General features: G+C 39.0%; 1 protein-coding gene across 2 annotated transcripts in view; it reads right to left on the minus strand.

Moving 5' to 3' along the window:
- Positions 1-25,499, minus strand: part of LOC129174162 (protocadherin-15-like) — a 177,590-nt gene that overhangs the window by 72,649 nt on the left and 79,442 nt on the right. For both annotated transcript variants that reach the window (XM_054765847.1, XM_054765837.1), the window contains 9 exons: positions 23,244-23,356; positions 21,625-21,831; positions 18,016-18,150; positions 12,537-12,686; positions 12,337-12,428; positions 10,970-11,071; positions 6,235-6,367; positions 4,890-4,969; positions 3,269-3,362 (listed from right to left, as the gene is read on the minus strand). In XM_054765847.1, coding sequence (XP_054621822.1) covers positions 3,269-3,362; positions 4,890-4,969; positions 6,235-6,367; positions 10,970-11,071; positions 12,337-12,428; positions 12,537-12,686; positions 18,016-18,150; positions 21,625-21,831; positions 23,244-23,356 — 1,106 coding nt within the window. The remainder of the gene's footprint in view (positions 1-3,268; positions 3,363-4,889; positions 4,970-6,234; positions 6,368-10,969; positions 11,072-12,336; positions 12,429-12,536; positions 12,687-18,015; positions 18,151-21,624; positions 21,832-23,243; positions 23,357-25,499) is intronic.

Consider the following 25,499-nt stretch of genomic DNA (forward strand, 5'->3'; position numbering starts at 1 on the left):
GAGGGTATGACCGTTAGTCCAACCTCGATTACATGAGGTCCAATGTGGTTTTCTTCTCGGTCGCGGAACACTGGACCAGCTCTACACCCTTGCAAGGGTACTCGAGGGTACATGGGAGTTTGCCCAACCGGTCTACATGTGCTTTGTGGACTTGGAAAAGGCATTCGACCATGTCCCTCTTGGTGCCCTGTGGGGGGTGCTCCGGGAGTACGGAATTGGTGGCACGCTACTATGTGTCATTCGGTCCTTGTACAACCGGAGATGGAGCCTGGTTCGTATTGCCAGCAATAACTCGAACCTGTTTCCGGTACCAAGGCTACCCTTTGTCACTGGTTCTGTTCACAATTTTCATGGAAAGAATTTCCGGGTGCAGCCAAGGCGTCGAGGGAGTCCAGTTCTGGGGCCTTAGGGTGGCTGGACTCACCCTAAGAGATAGGGTGAGGCGCCCCGGGAGGGGCTCAGAGTAGAGCCGCTCCGCCTTCACATTGAGAGGAGCCAGTTGAGGTGGCTCGGCCATCTCGTCCGGATGCCTCCCGGACGCCACCCTGGTGAGGTGTCCGGGGCATACCCAGCCGGGAGAAGGCACTGGGGCAGACCTAGGACACGCTGGGCTTCCCTACTTAGACTGCTGTGCCCGCGACCCAGACCTGGATCAGCGGAAGAAAATGGATGGATGGATGAATGGACAGACATACCAGTGCAGTGCTTATCCCTTTAAAGGGCACTCATTTAATTTTTGAAAGGTATAATTAACATGACAATTTTTAAAATTGATTTAAATTTTATTCTTCAAGTGATTTAAATATTTTATTAATTTCTTATACTCATTTATTTGTTTTTGTAATTTTTTACATTTCCAGAATGGGGCATTTATATCCAGTACAACATTATTATTATTATTTTTAAATCATTAATATATGTATCCTAGTTATGTGTCAGTATACTGTAATTTTCTTTCATTATGATTATTTATAGCTTTTTCATTATTATCATGACTGGTTTTAGCTGATCTGTGGGTTGTATTTTGGGCTTCTTTAATTAATTGATTTTATTTATGATACTAAAATAATCCATAATGGGAAATTTGGTTTCAATTTCAGTAACTTTTTATTTCTATTTTCATCATTAATATCATGATTCTACGTCAGCATAATATATTTTCTTTAAATGTTTCTCCCAATTGTAATGCTAATGCACTGGATTTAGCAGATTTATGCTGTGTAAACTTTTAAGTTACTAAATTTGGTTCCTTGCCACTTAACCTTCACCATTGTTGTTAGTTGTCCCTAGCATCGTATTTTGCTAGTAAATTCTCTATCACTGTTTACTAGTTGAATGCGGCCTATTAGTCAAACAATATGCACATTTAAACACATATGACATATCTTTTTGTCTTAAGCATTTTTAAGCATAAAAATGCCTAATGAACTGTAATACAAATACTGTATAAGGCCTTCAGAAGATGCCTTCAAAGACATGATGATATGCAGAATTCTACACTGGTCACTAGGTGTCAGTAATGTTACATTGATGTTACACCACAGAAAGCACTATACAAAAAAGATAGATTACAACAAGGAACTCCCCAAATGTTTTATATTGGGTAATAGGAGTGTAAAGGTGAAGGGTGTAAAGGGTGTTATTTCAGGTCTAGAGGACTCTAATAATGTAAAAAAATATATATATTTAGGAGGTTATAAAAAGGTTTCCTATACTCTTAACTACAAAATATTCAATTTATAAATAGGGAATCCTACTTCACAGAAATTCACTCATCATGGTCAGGTCTGGAACCAATAACCGTGATAAACGAGGGATTACTGTAATGTGTCTTTTCCGGAAATTGCTTTCTTTAGGCTCCTGATTGGCCAAAAACCCCTATAGTTAGAGGATACGGTACCGCTGAATGTGAACAGTGTGGACTTTTTAACCCAGAGTGATGAGAATAACCACAAGTTAATTTGATGAGTTATCATTAGTCGCCCATATTGGGAAAGAGCTGCTGCAAGCCTTCACTACATGTGGCGTGTGCTAGTGAGGAATTACAACAGCGAGAGATGATTTATCCCAGCTGTGGTCCGCTACAACACAGCCCACTGGACGGTGCACGTCATGCCCACAGCGGGTCTGTGGCGGCTTGCTGCCGACCTGTGGAACCAGTGTCAACATGATAGATTTACTGGCCAAATAGCCAATTACGTACATTGCAGTCTGACACTGGCACATCCCATAATAGTGTGTGCGTAGTTTATGTGCGCTTACATGAAGAAAGCAGCCTAAGGCCGTTCAGAGCGATGCTGATTAATAACTTACCGCACTATGTGAACGAATTGCACTCCAATCCACGCCCCCACCTCCCCACGGATAATACAATAATTGTCAAGGCCAAGAGAGCAAAATGACTGCAAGTGTCAACATTTCCTCCCTGAATGAATTGAACATCACCCAAGTGTGGAGGTGGGGTCATTAAGAGAAGGGCTGGATTTCAGAGGAGATCAGGAGCATAATAAAAAATAATAACACCACAAATGCTCCAGTTAATGCCTCGATTCAATTCACCACAGAGTCGACAGGTGAGTGGCCTACAAAAGCAAATAAGGGCCGAGATCTGGATTAAGTCAAAAAACAAAAAAACATGAATTGGTTGTGGCTGTAGGCAACCTCCTGATGTAGTTTTTATTAACTTCACAAGATGGCAGTAGCTGAAGTATCATTAGTGGTCACAGTAGATCTATAACAGGGGTCACCTACACGTCAATCGCAAGCTACTAGTTGATCTTTGGGACTTTGCCGGTGGACCGTGAGAATATTAGAAAAAAAAGTATTATTACATCAGTGCCCTCCCCTCTCTGAGAAAGATGTAGGTTTGGATTTTTTTTTCTCCCTTAATAATAAAAAAGTTTCTCACTAAACATTATAGTCACATTACTGACACCTCGTGACCAGTGTAGAATACTAAACATCATCACAACGTATTTTTGTTCATTTAGCCATTTTTATACTTGAAAATGATTTAGGTTAAAAATATGTTAAGTTTCCTTAAATATCCATAGTTTTTGACCAATATTCAACTGTATTCAACCACAAAACAGCAATGGGTTATTAATTTATTTTTGAAAAACCATGATGGAATGAAGCTGCGAAATTTTAAGGGGGATTGATGTCATAAAAAATTATTCTCCTCACTTGGTTTTTATTATTGAAAGACATTGAAATTGTATCCACTGTTTTTCTTTTCTCATAAAGGCACAGCTGTTGTTGTTCTTACCCCATCTGGCCGCTCATCTGAGGCTGTGACAACCAGGGTATAATAGTCCTGAGTCTCCCTGTCCAGAGGTTTATCCAGAACCAAATACCCAGAACTGGAAAAAAAATATCACACACACGCAAACAGACACACACATATGAACGCATGAACAGACATATATCCTGTTAATCCTGGGGGCAGGAGTAAAAATAGCACAGAATAAAAGTTTAAATAGATTACATTAGGGGGGAAAAGGAAGCGTGCTTTGTATTGTGATTCTACTATTATATTTTATAGGCTTAAACATGACAAACGTTGTGGTTATTTGTCAGCTGACTGGCTCTGGAGAAAATCTGAGAATCTGGCCAATTTTGGGGGATGAATGGGAAGCCTGACCAGACAACACCTAAAATATTTGATGCTATACTTGAAGGTCTCCTTTTACTTGTTCCGCTGTCAGTTTTGTATTGGTCTTTTTTCCAGCTCGTATGATGCAATGTGAAACTTCCTACAGTCCAATCGTGTCGAAATGTTATTTTTGTGTGGTTTCTTTGACAGCTTCTTTACACTGTATACACTGATGTAATACACGCTGATGCAACCTCCTTGCAGGGTAATAAATACATTGTGCATATATTTTGGTAGAACTCAAGATTTGCAAAGTGGGCCATTGCAAAAAGACTATTCTGCAACTTTGCGTCAACGTGAGCTGCAGGGTGTAATGTAGTCGCATGAAAGCACGAGTCAGCTCGCCTTTATAGTGGCGCTATAATAACACTGCTCAAGATCGACAAGACTAGTCGGAACAACGTCTGACAAAGCCCATCCAATATTCCTCCAACGTGGAGATGAAAGTGCTTGTTTCATGATTTTCTTTTCCTGCTGAATATATATTCTTTCATTCTGCTTTTAAATCCTTAAATCCTGTCTGTTTGCTTCCTGGCTGCTGTTGAACATGAGGGCCACTTTTTTTTTCCTCCTTATGTCACTTCCTATTTGCATCTCTGGATTGCCTTCTCTCTTTCTCTCTGTGATTCCCTGGGTTGCTCCACACCCTCCAGAAAAGTAAATAGACAATTTCCCAATGGACAAGATGCATTTTTGACATATAAATGAATAAATACAGCAAAGATCCTTAGATCATATGCGTGTGCTTGATGGAGCCCAACTCTCAAATGCAGCAAGATTTTTCTCAAGCATCTTTTGAAGTTATTACTTTCTCTTCATTGGTGCTGACTGCTATGATATATTACAATATCATAGCTGTGACTAATATGTATCCATATTATGCAGGAAAGTTGTGTTCTGTTTCGAAAAAAGCACGGTTACAGGAAAGTAGGTCGATCCCATTGTAGGTGTTTCTATTATTTTGCGCCACTCATGGAGCTTAATACCAAAATAGTAGGAGCACCTTTCAGTATTCATTACATTTTGCAGGTATACCTAGGTATTAATGGGATGGTGTGGTATTAACAGTATTGAACTTAGGTATTAACGCCGCAGCCAGTAAGTGTATAAAGACATGTGGTATAGATAAAAAAAAAACATGCATCAATTTAACCACTATTGTAAAAACTTTTAACTTTTAACTCATTCCACAGTCTCATTACATTTTGTAGTTCCAACAGCTACTGAGACTTACTTGCGCTGCAGTAAAAACTGTCCATGGTGATCCCCGCGGTGGATTCTGTAGATAACGGGATCCCTCTCCCGATCCACCGCCTATAAGAAACACATTCAAACACACATTTATACCATTACAGCATTCCAATATTTTATCTTAAAAGGTTATGCAAAATTGGTGTTTTAATTAGGGCTGTCAAAAATATCATGTCAGCGTCTGTAACTCATTTATTTAAATAATCATGTCAAACATATTTTGCGTCATTAACTCATGCGCATCATGTCAAGCTACATCTCTCTGTTATGACAGCAGACAGAGCTATAGCGTGCCCGTAGAGTCACAGTCTGCCGCGCTGTAATAACTTTATTCTGACCTGAACAAATCAACAGCAGTGCAATTCCCACACCATATACAGTATGTATCTCCAACTCACAAACACGTTTCTATACAGCTCGTCCTTGGAACGACACTTCCTCATCGTCACTAGACGACAGATACTCAGAAAATCACAACGTTTTAGTTATGCGTGTATGTGTGGTCTAAATGAACAGATGGACAAAGAAAAACCATAAGGGGATATTGTTATCACTAACATAAGGTCTTATTGCGGAAGTACAATTTGCTGCATGTAAGTATGCCAGAAAATACATTTGCACTCAAAACGTGAATTCAACTAAAGTTACGTGGTGTCTTTGAATGCAACCCTTCATGGCTCATAATAATGCGATTAAAGTGTGATTCTGCTATTAAAGACACTAGTGTTAGGCAAATACATTTTCAGACATATGGGCTATGTTTTGGCTTGAGTTCATTTGGAGCTGCCTATGCACACAAATGTACAGTATATAATCCTGTCTTGTAATATATCTTTCTGTTTATAAAATACAGAAACATTGGCATATTTCACACATAGTGGCAAATGGTGATTAATCCTGATTACTTAATTTGAAATACGTAATTAATTTGATTAATATTTTTAATCATTTGACCACTAATATGTTGTAACAGTAATGTGTCCTTAGAGTTTAGAATGATCCTCACTTGTTTGCTCCATTTTGGAGAGAAGAGGTGCTCAAACGTTCAGTTTTGCAGTTCAGAGTTTTCATGACGTCATGAAGGAACCTCCTCCAAAAAAATAAAAGGCTTCACTACACATCTTAAAATATTAATTTGTGCGGACTATCAGCCACCTACAAATATGGGAGCAGGAAGTTTAATCATTGGGTTTTTCTTCAGCGGCTAGGCTAGCATGATGTTTGGGTTCCTCTGAGACTTTTTAAAAAGTATTTTTATCGTCTTATATTTGGGTCAATACCGTTTAATGGGAGACTGTGTGTGCGTGTGTGTGTGTGTGTGTGTGTACCTGCAGGTTAAGCAGCGTGGCTCCCGTCCTCATAGCTTCGCTGATTTCCAAGCTGTACTGTTGCCGGGGGAAACGTGGGGGGCTCTGGTTGTTGGGCGGCAAAACTTCGATGTAGACCGTCGTAATGGATGACCTTGCGAGAGATAGAGGAATAAGAGCAAAAAAGCAGAGTCAGTGAGGCATTTAAGCTTTGGTTTTCTTTGCACTTACTTTCCGTGTTTAACCAATCGATTCAAGTCAACAACAGAAGCTCAACTAGTTGATGCAAAGGTGCCTTTTTGCTGAGCTCATGCTTCTCATGCTAATCCTAATTTAACTAAAAGAAAGCTTTTGTTTTCGTCTTTCTTCATTTTCATAAAAGCCCTTTAAGGAATGAGCTCTTGCAAGAAAACAATATCATTCTCAGCCCTCTTCATTATAAAGCTTATTATACAGCTATGGGCTGTTGGAAGACCTTTAGGAATGCTGCATTTGAAAGTATTGATGAAAAGCATTTTTGTAATAGGAGACGGCTAATCAGTGGATTGTTGACAGCAAAGTGGCTTGAATGCACTCAGAGGCAATTACACAGTATTTAGATAAAGACTACATACAGTATGTATACAAATGATAGTGGCGGCCGCCAGTATTTGAAGACCCTTCAAATCTGAAAGCCCCCCCTCCCAACGCCTTTAGAGACCTTCAAATCCCTCCAGTGTCACTTTCCTCTCCCCAGGCGGTCTTCCTCCAACGAGGTAGTGAGTTAATTTGAAGCAATGGCAGGAACACAAGGTCATTAGGTGAGGTCTTAATTGCTCAGTGCTCACTTACCCTTTCACTGGACTTCATAAGTGCTACTTGCAGATGTTTTCATTCTAATAGCCAGCTGATGTGGACCGCTGTAATGTCCAGCTTTCTATATTGTTACAACCAACTGAAATAACACTGGAAAACATCACAGAATTGTATTTTCGGATTTAACCTTGCGCAAGATCAGACAGAGAAGTTGCACACAGCACACACAATGGCAGAGCACAAGGATTCTCCAGACTGTTTAACATGTTCGGTCTTTAAACAGACCGTGACCATCTTCAGAGCTGAGTGGAGGCTGCGTTCCGAGCATAAGGTTAAGCAATTGAGTGTTCTAGGTTCTAGTTAGAATTATTGACAATTTGCCCATTACAACCGCCATACTTCTTCACAAGGGGCCCTTTACCAAATCTGTGCAGTGACACTGTTTTTGATTGATTTTTGAAGGTTTTCAAGGTTCACGTGCAGGTTCTCAAACAGCTCGCGGGCAGCCATTAGCAGCTCCAAACACCCACTACACGTCACTTGCCAAGACAAACTCAGCAGTGGGCGAAGACCACAGCCAAGAGCCAAAAGGAGAGAATGGAGAACTTTGGGATATTGATGCATCAGGTTGGATTCAACATAGGTAAAAAAAAAAAGCTGCAGGGGAATATGCATGTGTCTTGCACTTTGGCTAGTGTACTTATTGGGTTGAAACTTAAGTGGAATGAACTTGCGTGGAAGAGTCAACAGCAGCACTGAGTCCAAACATTAGCTAAAAAAAAAATCTAACAAATAGAACAAAATGTAAGGAGAAAATAGTAACAATATCCCATACAAAACCCAATCAAAGTAGATAAAAACATCTCAACTTGTGATAGTTACTATTCGAAAATACAATATAAAATAAAATAAAATAAATAGTTTATTAAACCAATAAAAAATATAAAATGTATTTTTTAAATTATGTATTATGCCAGAAATATGTGTTTTTTTCTTAAACCACAGCCTTGTGAGAATGAGAATATGAGAATATAAGCAAAAAAGAAAATCAAATATATTTGATCATACATATTTATATATATATATATATATATATACATTGAGTATTTCATTTACTATATTTACCACACAATTTACAATATACAATACGAATGCAGGTTTTATAAAAACGTGTATTGGTAATGGATAACACATAACATTTGTAACATAACAAAAACAAGGATGTTCTAATGTGATGCAATCTATATCTATTAAAAGTGATGCACGTGTGTGGTTAAGGCCCCCCCACCAGGATGTGGACCTATAACCCATTTTGAGTCTTGACCCATAACAAATCAGCAAGCAGAGATGGATATTGATTCACAGTGTGGGTTATGTTTTCAGAGATAAACAGGGGGTCTGGGGAAATGTGGAGACAATCTTTTGTGGAGACCCACCTCAATCTACACTCTTCTACTGATTGGGGAGCCACACAGCTGATAAGTGACAAATATCATTGGAGAGAGCAATCGGCTGCCATCTGGCCCTAATAAAAATGCATTCTGTGGTTTCATCACAGGAAAAACTGTTCTTGTGGATTGAAGTCACCACAGTCATCCACTGTCGGCTTTAATTACATCCAAGACTCACTGCAATATTTGTAACACTGCAAGAGACCTTATAATGGCTTGCTGATGTTATATTCAAGTTTTATGCTGACTTAGCACTTTATTGAGAACCAATACAATAGCGGCATGAAAAATTCTGCATCATGCTGAGAGCCGTTTATACTGTCAACTTCTGCTTTTAAATGCATTCAAAGACTCACTCCCCATCAACATTAGCATTCCAATATACGGCACTGACATGAGTAAAACAATATTTACGAGACAATACGCGAGATTGGGTCTACGGGAATGGGACGAGACGAGATTTTAACATTACATTTAAGTACAATAACAAAAAATATATGATAATATATTTTAATCAAATTTAATTTCTACTAATTTACCTTGCATTGCTCCTCATGATGCTACACTGTTCTGCACTCTGTGTGTATGCTACCGGACCCACCTCCACCCACCGACACAAAGAGACTGTAGGACTGACAAACCGTTCATGCCATTGTTCTATGGAACAAACGCACCAAAGTGCTGAAACAACCAATGCACAGAGTGAATCTCTTCCTGCCTGTTTGGAGGTGTGAGACGAGGAAATCACACACACATTCACATGGCAATATATTGAGGCTGGCAAAGTTATCGAGTTAATTTGAATTTATTGTGTGATTAATTAATTTATTGGCATAGGCTCCAACATAACCCCGTGACCCTAATGAGGAGAAGCGGCATAGAAATGGATGGATGGATTATCATCCAGGCCTAGTGGCCACGAGACAATTTTTTTTTCTGAATGAGAAATCTTGTCACGTTTTAATCTCGCGAGATCTTGACACCCCTAGTATTTACTGTAATGCCCAGGAAGAGAGGCTAAAAAAGACAAGTCGTCTAATGTCATATAGTAACCCCTCATTTATCGCGGTTAATTGGTTGATATGTGAATTTCTGCAAAGTAGGATTCCTTATTTATGAATGGAATATTTTCATAGTTAGAGCATAGAAAACTTGTTTACAACTTTCTAAATACGGTTTATAACTCTATTAGGGCCCTCTGGACATGAAATAACACCCCACAGTCACTCATATTACCAAATATAATAAACATAACCAGAGAAAATAAGCCATTTAAGGCATAAATAAGACTCATGCTCTTGTGTGTTGCTGTAAATGTGTTTTGAAGTTAGGGGAGCTGAGTAGGGGCCGGACAAGAAGTGGGGTTTATGTCTCTCACTGAAAATTACAGTGACATTATTGAAACTTAGTGACCGGTGTAGTATACTACATATCATCACAACATCTTTGAATGCGTTTTCTGAATGCCTTGTATTGGGATGTTAGATCATAGAGCCATTTTTATGCTTCAAGGCAAAAATAACAACAAAATTCGAAGCGCGGAGTGGCAAGGGATTAATGTAGTTGGGGTTTGCAGATACGCAACTGTCTCAAAGGTTGGGTAAATTCTTGTCAGTGATTGCGTCTTAAAGATGCCCTATTATGCAAAAAGAGCATAGCTCTATGAACACCAAATGTTGCATTAAATTATTTACGCTCACTTGGCGCGTGAGAACCAGTACAATAGTGGTATTAATAATTCTGCATCATGCTGAGAGCTGTTTTGTACTGCATTCTCAACTTCTGTTCTTAAAATGCATTTTGAGTGTCAGTTGCTTGATTTTGTACGTGTCATGCTTTGGTAGCTATTGTTTGGATTCTCCCCGTGGTGCATCTGTACTGTAATGGAGACAAGAACGCGAGAACAAGGAAAAAAGAAGGTCAGTATGCATCAAACGATGGTAGGTAGACAGCAGTTTGTAAAAGCATGCGGTGCGTATCGCTCGCAAGTGACGAATGAAGCATGGAGCTCTCTGCAGCAGCTGAGCAATGGCTGGAATTGCATCTTTCAATTCAAAAAACTTTATTTGTCACCACGGGGACATTCAAACAATCTCCAACCTTCTCAATGACTAGAACTTCCAACTGAAGTCCTCTGCATAGTAAAAATACAAAAACGAGCAGAGTCCGTCATATTGCTTCTTCCCAAGTCTAACCTAATATTTTTCCTCCGTGCCAAACTTTCTCAGGGTGTCATTTGCAGTGCCGCCTAACTAGCTGTGTGTCTCCCCCTCATTACCATTCATTTCACTTTCATTTTCCTCCCTTCCTTCACTGCCCATTTTCTTCTCCGAGGCCAAACCTTTTCTCACCGTTTTTCAATATAAATCAATAATTGAAGACATATTTCATAAAGTTAAAATTGTCCTGCTGCAAAAAAAACCTATTGGAATAGAAAGTGTGCTGCAACAGGAACAAAAAACAAAAAGAGGGCGTTTGAATAATAAGCAGATGAACAGAGCTCCACTTACCTTCGATGAAGCTCCGGCCCGTTATCCATGGCTTCCACGGTTAGAGCATAGCTCCGCCCCACAGAGAGCGCCACCCCTGGTGCCACAGTAATGATGCCAGTGCTGAGAAGGCAGGAAGTGAGCAGATTCAGCAATATTCAAAAAAAGGATTGCGTTGACCCCAAACATTTGAAAACTATAGGGTTGTTTTATATTCGGCATTTAGAGATCTAAACATGTAAAACAACAGCTGGTGCCTAATGACATTTCCCCAAGCGAGTAAGAGCTTTTCTGCCTGTCACTCACACAAACCTAGCGATGCAGCCACGACACATGCGATCCGGCGGAAACAAAGTTTTGATTACGTCTTGAAAAAACAACTGGTTGGGGGTCGTCTTATATTTGGGTGAACACCGTAATTAATTGAGCTAAATATTCTGCTCAAATAGAGTCACAGGGTCTAGCTGTGGCCATCATGAATAATTTACTACCTGTACAGACGATATTTTTAGTAACATTTTTCATCCAAGTGTAAAAAGAAGTTATACAATAATAACATAATAATAATAATAGTCATCATCATTATCATCATCATAATAATAACATGGACTACTGTTGTGGCCGTACTCCAGGTAAGACTCAACTCTAAATCCCCAACGTCACCTCCTGTCCACACGTCTGGAAGACATTTATTGAAACACACATGTGCATAAGTCTTATTTATGTCTTAAAGGAACACTGCACTTTTTTGGGACTTTTGCCCATCATCCCCAATCATTATGTGAGACCACTACCAAAACGTCTGGTTTTATTTTTGAGTCGGAAAAGATAATGCTAGGTTGCGTTACTATGTTGCTATGTGAATCACTGCGCCCAGGATGGAAGTTCCTGTAATGCTTAGAAGGACCAAAATATGGCAAAATACTGTAAGTATTACATGTTGTCATGCATGGACCTGTCACTACATGGTAACAGCATGGATATAAACCGGTAAAAACTTGTTGGAGGTATTTTAATAGCGGCCTTTGTTGGCGGAATAGGCATCCCATTACATGCAGTAATGAGCTGTATCTTTGGAATGCACAGAAAAGAGAAAGATGTGTGTTCATGTCTCATTAGCATTTCGGATGACAGGCAAAATTCCCCCAAAAAGTGCAGTTATCGTGGTCGGGATTTGCATGTTAGCATGGCATTAGTTGTCTAGACAAGGTTTTTGTTTGCGCTTAAGGAAGGCCTATTGACACTTGTGGGTATTTTTCTATCTTTTTATAGAATACCTACTTTCCACATTAGCAGCACGGAACAGACATAATGCACAAAACAAACAATGCGGAAAAATATTTTGCAAATAATGTTATGATTAAAAAAACACTTCAAGTAGTATTTACCTGTTGCCAATGAGAAATTGTCCCTGATCTCCGGCTAATATTCGATATGTGACCTGGCCGTTGGAACCCTCATCAGAATCAACTGCTGACAGCTGCAAAGACACACCCAAAAAACATATATAAAAGGCCATAGACCACAATGTTATGCTACAGTTCTACTTCCAAACATACAAACATGTGTCGTAAGTGCCACAGTATACCTGCAGCACAGTTTCCTCAAGCATCATGTCCGTGTAGAGGTGGACATTGTAGGACACATTGGCAAACGTGGGAGTGTTGTCGTTCGCGTCCAACACAGTTATCGTCACGGCGACTGGAGCGCTCTGCTGAACGCCATCGGATGCTAGCAGCTAGAGGAGCACAAACACAAAATGGGAGGTGACACATTTAGGCGGCCTTTATCTTGATTTTATTTTATTTGAGATGGGATTTCTCAGTGTTGTTTGTGTGTGCAGTGGAACAGATCACTGGTTCTTAATCTTTTTATACCACCTCAATTTTTTTTTGTGCTCTTCAAGTACCACCATTTTTGCTACCTCTGCTTACCATCACGGTTTAGCTACTAATACGTGGCTTGTACTCGCAGATGATTAGCTTAGCTTTCAAAATCTAATTAGCATGTGGTGTATGAGGTGAACTGAGTAATTTTATTTTTAAAAATCTCTGCAATTCCTGCGCACTAGATGGAGCCTGCGTACCACAAGTGGGAACCGTACTACAGTTCGAGAATCAGGAATAGATCCGAAATTACATTTGTCCGAGACCAGAATTTTTCTCCACAGACACAGTGAAGGCCAGACAGTATTGTAAAAAATAATAAGTAATCATTTATAATAATAAATTAATAATCTCTGCGTGGAGTTTGTATGTTCTCTCCGTGCATGCATGGGTTTTCTGCAGGTATTCCGGTTTCCTCCCACATTCCAAAAACATGCATGTTGGGTTCATTGCCATCGCTAACTGGTATGAATGGTATGAATGCAAGTGTGAATGATTGTTTTTCTATATGTGCCTTGCGATTGGCTGGCGACCAGTCCAGGCTCTACCACGCCTCTCGGCCAAAGTCAGCTGGGATAGGCTCCAGCATATCCCCGCGAACCAAGTAAGGCATAGAAAACGAATGAATTAATAATTTGATAATTATAATAATGAATAATAATAAAAACAATATTCATAATGAATTAAATTCTTAATAAATACGTAAATAAAAATTTTAGCAATCCAGAATGTTTTGTCTGAAAGAATGTTTTGCCTCCACAGGTTATCTTCCTTCAAAATAGCATTTCCTTCGTTACAATGTACACATATAGGCTTCCCCACTGCATTTTCAGTAAATGCATTTTTTGTAGCCCAGTCACTGTTGAGTCAAGTTTTCAGCGTCTACTTTTCTTGTTTTTAGAGTTAATCATCATAAGCAGCATATTTGTTTGAGCCATTTTCTTCTACTGCTGCATCATTGTGATGCGTACACCTTGCTGTTGCCCCCTGCAGAGCAGAACAGAATAGAATAGAATAGAATAGAATAGAATAGAATAGAATAGAACTTTATTGTCACTGTCACAGAGCACAATGAAAATCTGTCTGGCACTCTCGCCATTGCAGCATTTAGCACTAAGAAGAGGAAGTACTGCATGAACGAGCACTGTTCTACTTAGACTGAGTGGTTTATATTATTCGAGAGAGGTTTGGTGGGCCAAATAAAAAGCTTTGGCACATCAGATGTGACCCGTAGGCAGTCTATTGAGGACCACTGAGAGAGATGATCAAAATGATTACTTGAACTGGAGGGTGGTGTTTTATATTGCTGGGATTTTTTCTTTCATATATCTGTATCTATATCAATATCTTTTATCAGAATTAGATTTTTTGAAAACTTGTTGTCAGAATATTATTAAAGTATTTTTGTCAAAATGAAATTTTTTAAATAATATTTTTCATCAGAATATTTTTATCTGAATATTTTGGTCAGAATATCTGTTAATGATTTTCTTTATCAGAGTGATATTTTGTGGATGATATTTGTTTATCAAAATTATATCTTTGAATGATATTATTTTTATTCTAAATATTTTATATTTTTGATCAGAATATTTTTTAATCATATTGTCAGAATGGTATTTTCCAAATATTTTTTTGCCAAATTATATTTTTTCAATGATATTTTTTGTCAAAACGTTTTTAAGTCACATTTTTGGTCAGAATTATATATTTTTTATTATTTTTATTTTTATTATTCAGAATGATATATTTTTATGTTTTTTTAACAAAATAATATTTTTTGAATATTTGTTTATCAGAATGCTATTTTTTAAATGACATTTTTGATCAGAATATTTTTACCGGAATGATATTTTTGTCAGAATTATATTTGTCATTGTTTCACTTCACACAAAAAATCAGGGGGTTTTGCTCAAGATAATCAATCAAGTTAGAAAAAACATGAATTCTCTTCATGACTTCCATACATTCAGGCTGGTCTGCCAAAAGATTGACTTGACACGTTAAAAAAAACATCCTGCAGGCCTCATAGCTTCTTCTCGCTCTCTCTTCTTTTTGTTGTCTGCAGTTTTAATTTCTCGTGCAAGGCACTCGCTGGTGATTACTGCGCACCGCTTCATTCCAGTCAGTACCTTTTCTGCTTCTATCTCTGGCACTCCAAATATCTAGACGCGGGCACACCAAGGACACACAATGCCGCACAATGCCAGCATGACCGGGCGCAACTCGACACGTAGCAGCACTGCATACCAGCGGGGCTGTATATTATGCAGTGACGGGGCAGCCTTGCCGTGCCCCCATCAATAAAGACATTGCTAAATTAGATTGCGCTGAAATGAGAGCCAAGAAACGGCGGCGCAGGAGGAGAACAACAGTGACAACAAAAGATGCAAGAGTATGGAGAGGCTCTGATTTAAATAGTCATGGTTATTTTGGAACCAAATGTTGAAAGTGTGCACAACTAGAATGAAATAACTCAGCGTTGTTAGGATAAACACAAGTAAAGGTGTGTTCTGTCTTCATGATTTTAAAATACCTTATTTACCCAAATACAAGATGGTATTTTTTCCATTCTATATTATCAATATAGTGGTGTGAAAAAGTGTTTGTGATGTCTTCTTTTTTTGTATGTTTGTCACATTTAAATGTTTCAGATCGTCAAACAAATGTAAATATTAGTCAATGATAACGCAACTGAACACAAAATGCAGTTTTTAGATTAAACTTTTTATTATTAAAAAGAAAAAAAATCCAATCCTACCTGGCCCTGTGTGAAAAAGTGATTGCCCCCTAAACCTAATAACTGGTTGGGCCACCCTTAGCAGCAACAACTGCAATCAAGCATTTGCGATAACTTGCAATGAGTCTCTTACAGCGCTGTGGAGGAATTTTGGCCCACTCATCTTTGCAGAATTGTTGTAATTCAGCCACATTGGAGGATGTTCAAGCATGAAGTGCCTTTTTAAGGCCATGCCACAGCATCTGAATAGGATTCAGGTCAGGACTTTGACTAGGCCACGCCAAAGTCTTAATTTTGCTTTTCTTCAGCCATACAAATGTGGACTTGCTGGTGTGTTCTGCTACAGAACCCAAGTTGGTTTCAGCTTGAGGTCACGGATAGATGGCCAGTACACAGCAGAAGTAATTATTTCCATTTTTCACAGCAAGTCTTCCAGGTCCTGAAGCAGCAAAACAGCCCCAGACCATCACACTACCACCACCATATTTTACTGTTGGTATGATGTTCTTTTTCTGAAATGCGGTGTTACTTTTACGCCAGATGTAATGAGACACACACCTCGCAAAAAGTTAAACTTTTGTCTTGTTAGACCACAGAGTATTTTCCCAAAGGTCTCAGGGATCCTCAAGATGTTTTCTGGCAAAATTGAGACCTTGTTATTATGAGCAATGAGGTGTTGCGTTTAAAGACACCATAAAATTGAAGTTGAATTCACATGTTTTGAATGTATTATCTAGGATTTCCGATCATACTTAAATGCAGCAAATTGTACTTCAGTATTAAGATTTACGCAGTGCGCGTGAACGCATCATCGGTGCCTGGTCAGCACGGACATTGTTAGGGGTGGGACGGGGTGATTTGGGTGTCGTACATTATAGAGAGCTGATGCTATTTATTTATTAAGTGACCCATCATGATCCATCATCCACCAGTATGAGCCTGGAGTTTGTTTTTCAGAGAGAAGATTATAACATCACTGTTTCATGTGTGTGGCAGCAGGCATGAATTAACTTGAGGTTGTGCCCCAAACCGTAATGCACATTAGCACTCAATAATGTCGTAAAACCTTACCTTTATGCATTCCCACATAGCATCAGCATTTGTGACTAAATAGGAAAGAATACAGTGTAGTAGTCTATCTGTGCAGCGTGGGAGAAAGTTAGCACACGCACACAATTATGGTGAGTTCAAGGACCATCAAACAAAGTGAGATGAGTCACCTCGCACCCAAACCCAATGAAGCAAAAAAACATAAACATGCAGAATGTTATGTATTTAGTTTCTTTTCTTTTCTTTTTTTTTTTTTAGGATTTTTAACTGTGAAACATTGTTTGAATAAAATAAATGCCCATTTTTCCAAAACTGACATGCATTTGCATAAAAATTGTTTAAGTGTATTGTTTTTTTTTATCATTGCGCCTGAAAGCTTCCACCTGGTGGTTGGGGACCACACAGGTGGTTTAGACCACACATACACGCATAATAAAGATGTTGTGATCCTCTGAGCTCGGAGTGTTCATGAATGCACCTCGTGCAAGTGTGGTGGAGAATGAGAAAATGTTGTTCCGAGGAGAGGCGTTGTTGTGAGTTATTGCACTGCTGTTGATGTGTTCAGGTCAGACTAAGTTCTAAAAGAGTGTCAGACTGTCTGTGACTCTGGGGATGCTACACTGTGCCCCCGTCTGCTGTCATAACAGAGAGGTGTGGCTTGCTATGATGCATGCATAATTACGTGTGTATTAATTAAATCATGTAGATACCACTGTTAACGTGATTAGTAAAATAAATTACATGTGACATTTTTTTCAAAAACAGGTCTTTAAAGAGAGAGGTTGTCTTATAATTGAGTCAATTAAGTAATCATCACTAGTGTTTTGTCCTAAATTGAAATAAGAATCCCACCTTTTAAGTAATGCCTCAAACAAAATAGCCAAGTGAAAAATTTATTTTATTTATTCCCATGACTGTATATATTTTCTGTTTGTTTGTGTTAGCTAACTCTTCAACAAAAGGGTGATTGTTTCACAACACATGCACCCCTACTGTGTTGTGTTGCCTGTGCAAATACCTTTTCACACCATATGACGGCCCTGTTATTAAACCCCACATGATAAATTGACAGGAAATTTCTCACACACCTGTACAAAACAACTTGTACAAAATTTGGCACACATATTTTCATGGACTGACAAGCACATACATGTAACATTTTTAGCAAGATTGTTTGAAAAACATGGCTGCCATCAAGCAGACTTAGCAACTATTCGTCCGTAAGTCATTGAGAATTTATCTAATGATTATAAAACTTTGAGGATATGTGTATTACATGTAAGCTAGCACGTCTTCCCAAGCAGTATATGCATTTTATCACACATTGGTGTTTGTGTTATCACTGCCAGCATCACCATCTACATGTACATGTTGGTGAAGTGGTCCATTACCGTGAAGGTGTAGGAGTCCTGCGCTTCTCGATCCAGCGGCTGCACCAGCGTGAGGTATCGTCTGATCCCGTTGGCTGACACGGCGAAAACGCCCGAGTAGCTGTCTAACGAGATCTGCAACTGAGGATCCTTGGTCTGTTAGTAAGAGAGTGAGAGACAGAGGTGTCCATTAGAGGAAGGATAGTGTATTGCTCTTAACGGAGCTTTTCATCACGCTAGGAAACACATAGACATAGATGAGGGATCGGCTACTGACAGAGCACCTCAATGGGTTTTATTATGCAGATTGGACGAATTAGCCAGAGGAGACGGGACATGAATAATCAATGGGGACATCACACTATACCCCAAATGATTATCAATTAATATATAACTCAAGTTAATGCGGAAATAAGAAAGCATGTGTACTTCCATGCATGAAATAGCTGAGAAGATGGCCGTTTTGTCCTGGAATCCCTGACATCAAAATTCTCCAATGACAGCTTTTTGTGCTTATGTGTGTGTTGTCTTTGCAGATAACGCCGGTTCAGCATGGCATGGAGGGGCGTGTGTGTGTGATAATATTGTTGATGTGGCCAGTTATAGTGGATATTGAGCCATAAATAAACACACACAGACACACACTGAAATGGACATAAAAGTGATAGTCGCTATCATCATAGTTGCTGCTTATTGCTGGGAGGGGGGGAAGCCTTGGGTAAGCAATATTTAAAATAATTTAACATATATCATTGGCCACAAACAGATTATGCATTCACTGCTATAACAGGGGGGCCCAAACGCTTGTATGTGTCAAGAGGCCAAGGCTACATCTCTTAAGCAAACTAAGCTCTTTGGAGACGCATTGATGAGTGCATTTTCATTCTGCGGGTGACGAGAGGCACTGCTTTACTCAGGGAAATTAAATACTGTAGGGTCATCAACACTGCAAGCAAGACACAAAAGCAGAATTAAAACAAGTACTGGAATGCAGGTGCTCCTCGGTGTATGGTATTCCACGTTACGATGTTTCATCGTTGTGAACGTCCATCCATCTATCCATCCGCTGCACACTATGTTAGTGCACTACCGCCACCGTACGGATTATAGGCTATATCCATCCATCCATCCATCTATTTTCTATGCCGCTTATCCTCACCACGGTCACGGGTACACTGGAGCCTATTCCAGCTGACTTCGGGCAAGAGGCGGGGTACACCCTGGACTGGTCGCCAGCCAATGGCAGGGCACATATAGACAAACAACCATTCACACTCACATTCATACCTATGGACAATTTAGAGTTACCAATTAACCCCATATTCCCAATTTTGGAATGTGGGAGGAAAACCCATGCACACACAGGGAGAACATGCAAACTCCACACAGAGATGCCCAATGAAGATTGGAACGCAGATCTTCCCGACCTCCTGACTGTGTGGCCAACATGTTAACCACTAGGCCACCGTGCGGGTTTGTGAACGTGTTCCCATAAATATTATATTTACATTTGTTTGATGATCTGAAAGAAAAATGCAAAAAAATAAGAAATCAAACACTTTTTCACACCACTGTAGATAAAAGTAAGGAGCTGTTCTCTTTTTATTACCATTTCATTTCATTCTTGTACTTAATGGTTTTACTACTGAACCTTCTCATGTGTTCTGTGTACCGTGTGACTTAATTAAGGTGCGACCTGGGGGTCATTTACACGGTACTTTTCTTTTGGTGCTCGTAACATTAGAAAAATACAATTAAACAAGAAAATTAAAAAAAAAACAGCAAAAATGGGAAAATAGAGCAGTAATTTTAAGAGAATAAAGACAAAATATTAGAAGAACAAAGTCATAATATTAAGAGGAAAAATAGCATGAAGTTGAAATAATAAAGAATAAGAAAGACTAAGATATATAACTTTTTGAAAGTGGTAATATGATGAAACATAAACAAAACAAAGAATAAAGTTGCAATTTTAAGAAAATTAGGTTGGGTAAAAGTCATAATATTAAAATAATAAAGTCAAAATAATAATATTACAAGAAAACGGTACAAGATGAAAGTTGAAATATTTGTAAAAATAAAAAAAGGAAAAGCTAAGTGTAATGTAAAGAAAAAAGTCAATAATAGTATGCTTTGTCAGCGATAACACAAAGCTGACACACAGGCTGTTTTTTCTTTAAATACAAAATGTCTTTCAATATTTACAAGGGTTGGTTTAGAAAATATAAAACTGCCCCCCCCATACTCTGATTTTTCAGTATGCGGCCCACGGTGGAAAAAGTTTGGACACCCCCGATTTAGGCATAATTTAGACATAAGTTCCGACTTAAATGGAACAAAACTCGCTCGTAACCCGAGGACCACCTGTACATTCTATAGTTGCTGCTGCTGCTTGTATATTCTAATGTGCCACACTAATGTATTTAGTCCATAAAGCAAGACCACTAGAGCACTCAGAGGAAAGAGGGAATGAACACAAATGGTACCTACAGGCATCTCCCTGGCAGTCACCTAAAGGAAAATAAATGTAACAAATCTGAGTGACATACTATACTAAAAATGTGGGTTTAAAGAAAGCAAATTATGTCATATTTACTCATGTAACCACACGTGCTATAATGCAGTTGTCTTTGGATGTCAATGTTAGGGTGTTTTTGTTTTAAAATACATAGCATAGCACTCATGACAACGGCTCTTTCAGCTCTTTGCTACACAAAATTGCAGTAACTGTTATTTCTGCAAAATAATCAAATAAATGTGCAGATTGTAAAAAAAAACCGAACACAATGCACTGCATTTTCTGACCATTACTAGTAATAGTACTGTTCTCATTGAAATAAGAACACCCCTCACAATTCTATAGAAATAAAACTTTAATATACTTTAGAGTAGTCAGTGTACAGCTTAGTATAGATTTACTATACACAGAAAATGACCCAACCTGCAATCATGATCGTCTAACCAGCCGGCAGCACAAGTGAGCAGTAAGCATGGTGATAACATCGTGGCTGCATGAGTGCTGACGGAACTGTAGGAGCTGCGGCTCATTGAAGGAAAACCTGAATTCCAATATGTACTGTGACATTGTGAAGCAGAGCATTATCCCCTCCTTGTGAAACTGTTTTCCAAAATGCTAAGGAGCGCAAACACACCTCCAAGATGATCAAGTGAGTGAGTGAGTGACCAAGTACTGTATGTCTCCTAAACATTTGTGGAGCATCTCAAAGTGGAAGAAAGGTGGAGGAGCGCAATGTGTCTGACATCCACAAGCTCCACCAGTGACGTCATCATGGAGGAGTGGAAGAGGATTCCAGTAAAAACCTGTGCAGCTCTGATGAATTCTATGCCCAAGAGGATTAAGGCAGCGCTAGAACAGGCAATTTGGGCTCTGTATGTTGATTCATTTTCAGTGGATATTAAATCTATACTGCTTTTCAAGCAGGATACCGACTACTCTGAAGTACAGAAAATATAATAAAGAAAAATATAATAAATGAGAAAATATAATAAAATGTTTGTTTTGTACTTCCTTCATGTATTTCCAGGCTGTGAATGACAAAGTATCCTTTTATGGAATGTCAACTACCTCCCTACTGATTAGCCATGATCATTCATAATTATAAAGCTCACCTCCTCCACATCGTTATCCAGGGCCACGATGGCCAAAGGTTCTGACAGGCTGGTGTTGGTCGCTATGGTCGTTCCCACCGGCGAACCCTCCAGAACAAAGCCGTGGTAGCTGCTCTCCAGGAAGTACGGTGCCTGGTTGTTCTCATCCAGCACTTCAATTTGGAGGCTGGCGAAAGCCGGCAGTGGGTGTCCATTGTCCTGCTCTGCCTGCACACAGAATAAAACCAGTTATTATTATAAGTACACTTTGTTGCTGCAGGTCTTCTTTGGTGTTTATTCCAGTCATAGATCCTGCTGTAGAGGCGCAAATACATACACTTGACATAAATAACAGATTTTCTCTGGCAGCATCTGCGAGTTAGCAATATGATATGGCATACATAATTGCAATGGCAATGTAGAATCAAAGCTCTAACAGAAAACATCTATTATATGGTAGGTTAATAATGCAGAAAAATATATTATACACGAAGAAAATGCATATTTACAACATCTCTGCATAAAGAGGAATTCAGCGATTAACAGAAAATGAACACACACAATTGCTGTTGTCTAAGTAATGCTGTGGCGGTATTAATGTTAATTATTTTTAGCCTGCTTCCTCTTTCCCGCAGTCTGAAAATCCAGTGTCTTGTCACATGTTTATATTGTTATGCATGTATTCTTACTGTACTATTCTAAATACAACAATGACACCATAAATGCTCCAAATAACGCTGCTATTCTATTAACTGCAGTCTCTTGTAGTCTAGTATACACTGGAACCTCGGTTAGCATACGGTTAGTGTGTTTTTTGGTTAAAGAAAATTAGGTTAACAAAAATGTATGCCAAAATTTTGCCTGAGTTTAGGCACATTTTCCAGTTAGTGTACAATATAGTGCAAGTCTTATTGTGTTATTAATACACTGCGTAAGTCCAAGTATGTTCTTTATGTTTTTTTTGTTTTTTTTTTAACCACAAAATGTCCTAAAAACAATTCTAAATGCATATGAATGAAAGGGATAAATGCGCATTTAAGGTTAAGGTTTGCCTTCAGTGAAGACGTGATTGTTCCCAAAGAGACTACGTGGCTGCGAGATCAACTCCTTCCTGTTTTGCCACGTGTTAGTATTCAATAGTGTTGCTCACCTTCTTTATCAAATGCTGACACTTGCAGGTTTTTTTGGCCTCATTTTGAGCTATTTTGCAGCCGTGATCAAACAAAAAGCAGCGATGGAAGAAGTTGTGTCAGCATTTGATAACAAAGGTGAGAAACACTATTGAATTCAAGAAATAACTCAAGGCAAAACACAAAGGTGGTGTCCGTATTGGCGCTACCCAAGCTTCCGCTGTATTCCAAAACCTTATTAAAGTAAACATTAGTTTTGTTTGTATTGGTACCCAAAGTGATATTCTTTTCACAAATCCCTGGTGGCACCACTGCTTGTAGATGACTAAGATGTATAAAAACACACAACGGTTGTTGCTCTGCCTAGCGGGGGACATTAACCAACCCACTACTCTTGAAGTTGTCAGAAGAACATTTCGACTACTGAGTGGAGGTGTGAGGTTTCGCTGCTGTTTTCATTAGAAGCATGTAGGGTGGAAAATGGAGTTAAACCTCCATAGTCTCTCTGACCTTCACAACCAGATCGAATCTGCGGTACAGTTCCCTGTCGATGGGCTTCAGCAGCAGGAGCTCGGCCGTGCTTCGATTCAAGCTGAAATATTCCACGTAGGTCTCTGGTTTGCCTGCAGCAAAGAGTAGGAAAAAAACATATATACAAAAGAGGAACTTGAATAAAAAAATGGGTAATTGGTTTAAAAATCAATCAATGTTCTCCTGGTGGGTGTGTAGGGACAGTGTCCAACAGGGAGAGAGGGAGGGAGAAGCTTTCTGCAGCTCTCCACAGGTGGGGATGCACACACTCAAGACGTATGCGGTACTTTGGAATGCTGCATTGCTCTGCAGGGAAATCAAGAACTGCCAGGAGTGGCGGTGGAGAGAGAAGCACACGTTCCTCAAGTGAGCACTGCTGTTCGCTGCTTTGTTGCATCTTTACAGCTTGTATTTATGTGACTATCTTTAAATGAAGGATGCTGATTGCTAAGGTTGCGTTCAGGCTTGTAGTATGGTGCTCTGGTCCAGACCAAAATAAAAAAAAGTACTTGGTACACACTTTGGTGCCTTTTGCACAGTGTAAAATGCACAGTTTCAGCAACCACTTCCTCAAGGGACAATACTACAGAAAGTAAACTTGGAGGTACTTGAGAGCAGTCGGCAGAGGTGTGGCCTCCAGTTAAGCTACTTGGACTCCACAACTACTACTGCTGCTTGGAAGTAGGATTTCTTATTTATAAATGGAACATTTTAGTGTAAATACTGTTTTTACCATTATTAGAGACAGACATGAAATAACCTTTGCACTCCTATTATTTTTATCCTATTACCACATTGCCTATTATTGCCTATTATTGATGAACAATAGGCCATAGTCAACAATGAAACTGTGATCATTTATTGATCAATTAATTTGTTAAAAAACACGATAGCGTGTGGGAGTGATCTTTGAAAAGCAAAGTGGCGAGGGACGACTGTATTCAACTAACGTGATTGTCATTATGTCATTTCCAGACATAATGGAGACAAGACAACATATTTTCCCATAGAATCTGCCTCACCGAATGCATGTATTAATGTCCAATCGGGTTTAAGAACAAACAACTAATGTGTGGATTACATTGCTATGCACTGGCTAAATTATGAAAGCTACTGTACGTCAGCACTCTTTTTCTGTGACTAAGGCTGAATCCTAATTCTATCCCTTAAACCAAACTTACGACTTACCCCTAGGTTTTGCGAGTTCACAAGAATCAAGTGGTGTCCCAATTAAATGGAGGGGTAAAGGATAATTGTTGGAGTGTGCAGCCATAGAAAGCAAGTGTGGTCAGGAACCAGACTTGAAATGAAGGTGTAGGAGGAGCTACAACACCCACTGACAAGACGGCAGAGAGGACACCAAAAGAAGCATATAAATGCAAGTAATTAAGAATAATTATTGATTTTCCCAGTAACATCGCTCATGTTTTATTGGATATTCAATCATTTGCTACCCCACGCAAATATTGGCTATGTTTTGAATTGTTGGTTGTTGCTAGTTATAACTAGCTGGCTAACAACAATATCTAACTTCACTGCAATCTATTGCATTTCATAAATGATCAGACAACGATTAGATAGCGACCAAATTAGCCTGTTAAGTGTAAATTGTATTTTAAAATTGCTCGCTAGCGAGGGGACTCTACATTACTGAACTGTACTGTGACGCTCGCTTTTTATATTAGCTAACTAACCACTCAGGAGACACAGCACATCTTAGTGAAGTCTGTTTGCTGTGAATTACAGCCACCCAAGGACACCAACAATTCTCATGGTGAGATATGTTTACTGTATTTAACATACAGTATGGATGGTCAGGAAGTGAGCTAGATAAAAGATGTAAACAACTTGGCCATATGTGGACAGCATACATTATCAAAGTTTATTCAACGTTGTCCCATCCATTTTTTTTAAACCATTACTCTATATTTGTTTTCAGCACACCATTACTGTACTACTATTACTATTATGATTGTATATACAATGAGTTAATCGTTGTAGCCCATTAATCAAAAATGTATGTGTCATTCCTGCAGGAAAACGTTGAGCCAACTGAAGCCCTGTGCTACAACATTCAGCACTCCAAGACCATTCAAAAGCTGCAATCCTCGTATGGAAAGTCAAATGGAACAAACCGCCATTCTGGACTTTCTTACGAAAGAATCTGAGGGAGAACACCAATGACAGGAGGAGAGCGAGGCCAAAACAGGGAGGTTTTCAAAGGTAATAGATTGA

Source organism: Dunckerocampus dactyliophorus, chromosome 2, assembly GCF_027744805.1.
Source record: "Dunckerocampus dactyliophorus isolate RoL2022-P2 chromosome 2, RoL_Ddac_1.1, whole genome shotgun sequence".
In the NCBI taxonomy this organism is placed as follows: domain Eukaryota; kingdom Metazoa; phylum Chordata; class Actinopteri; order Syngnathiformes; family Syngnathidae; genus Dunckerocampus; species Dunckerocampus dactyliophorus.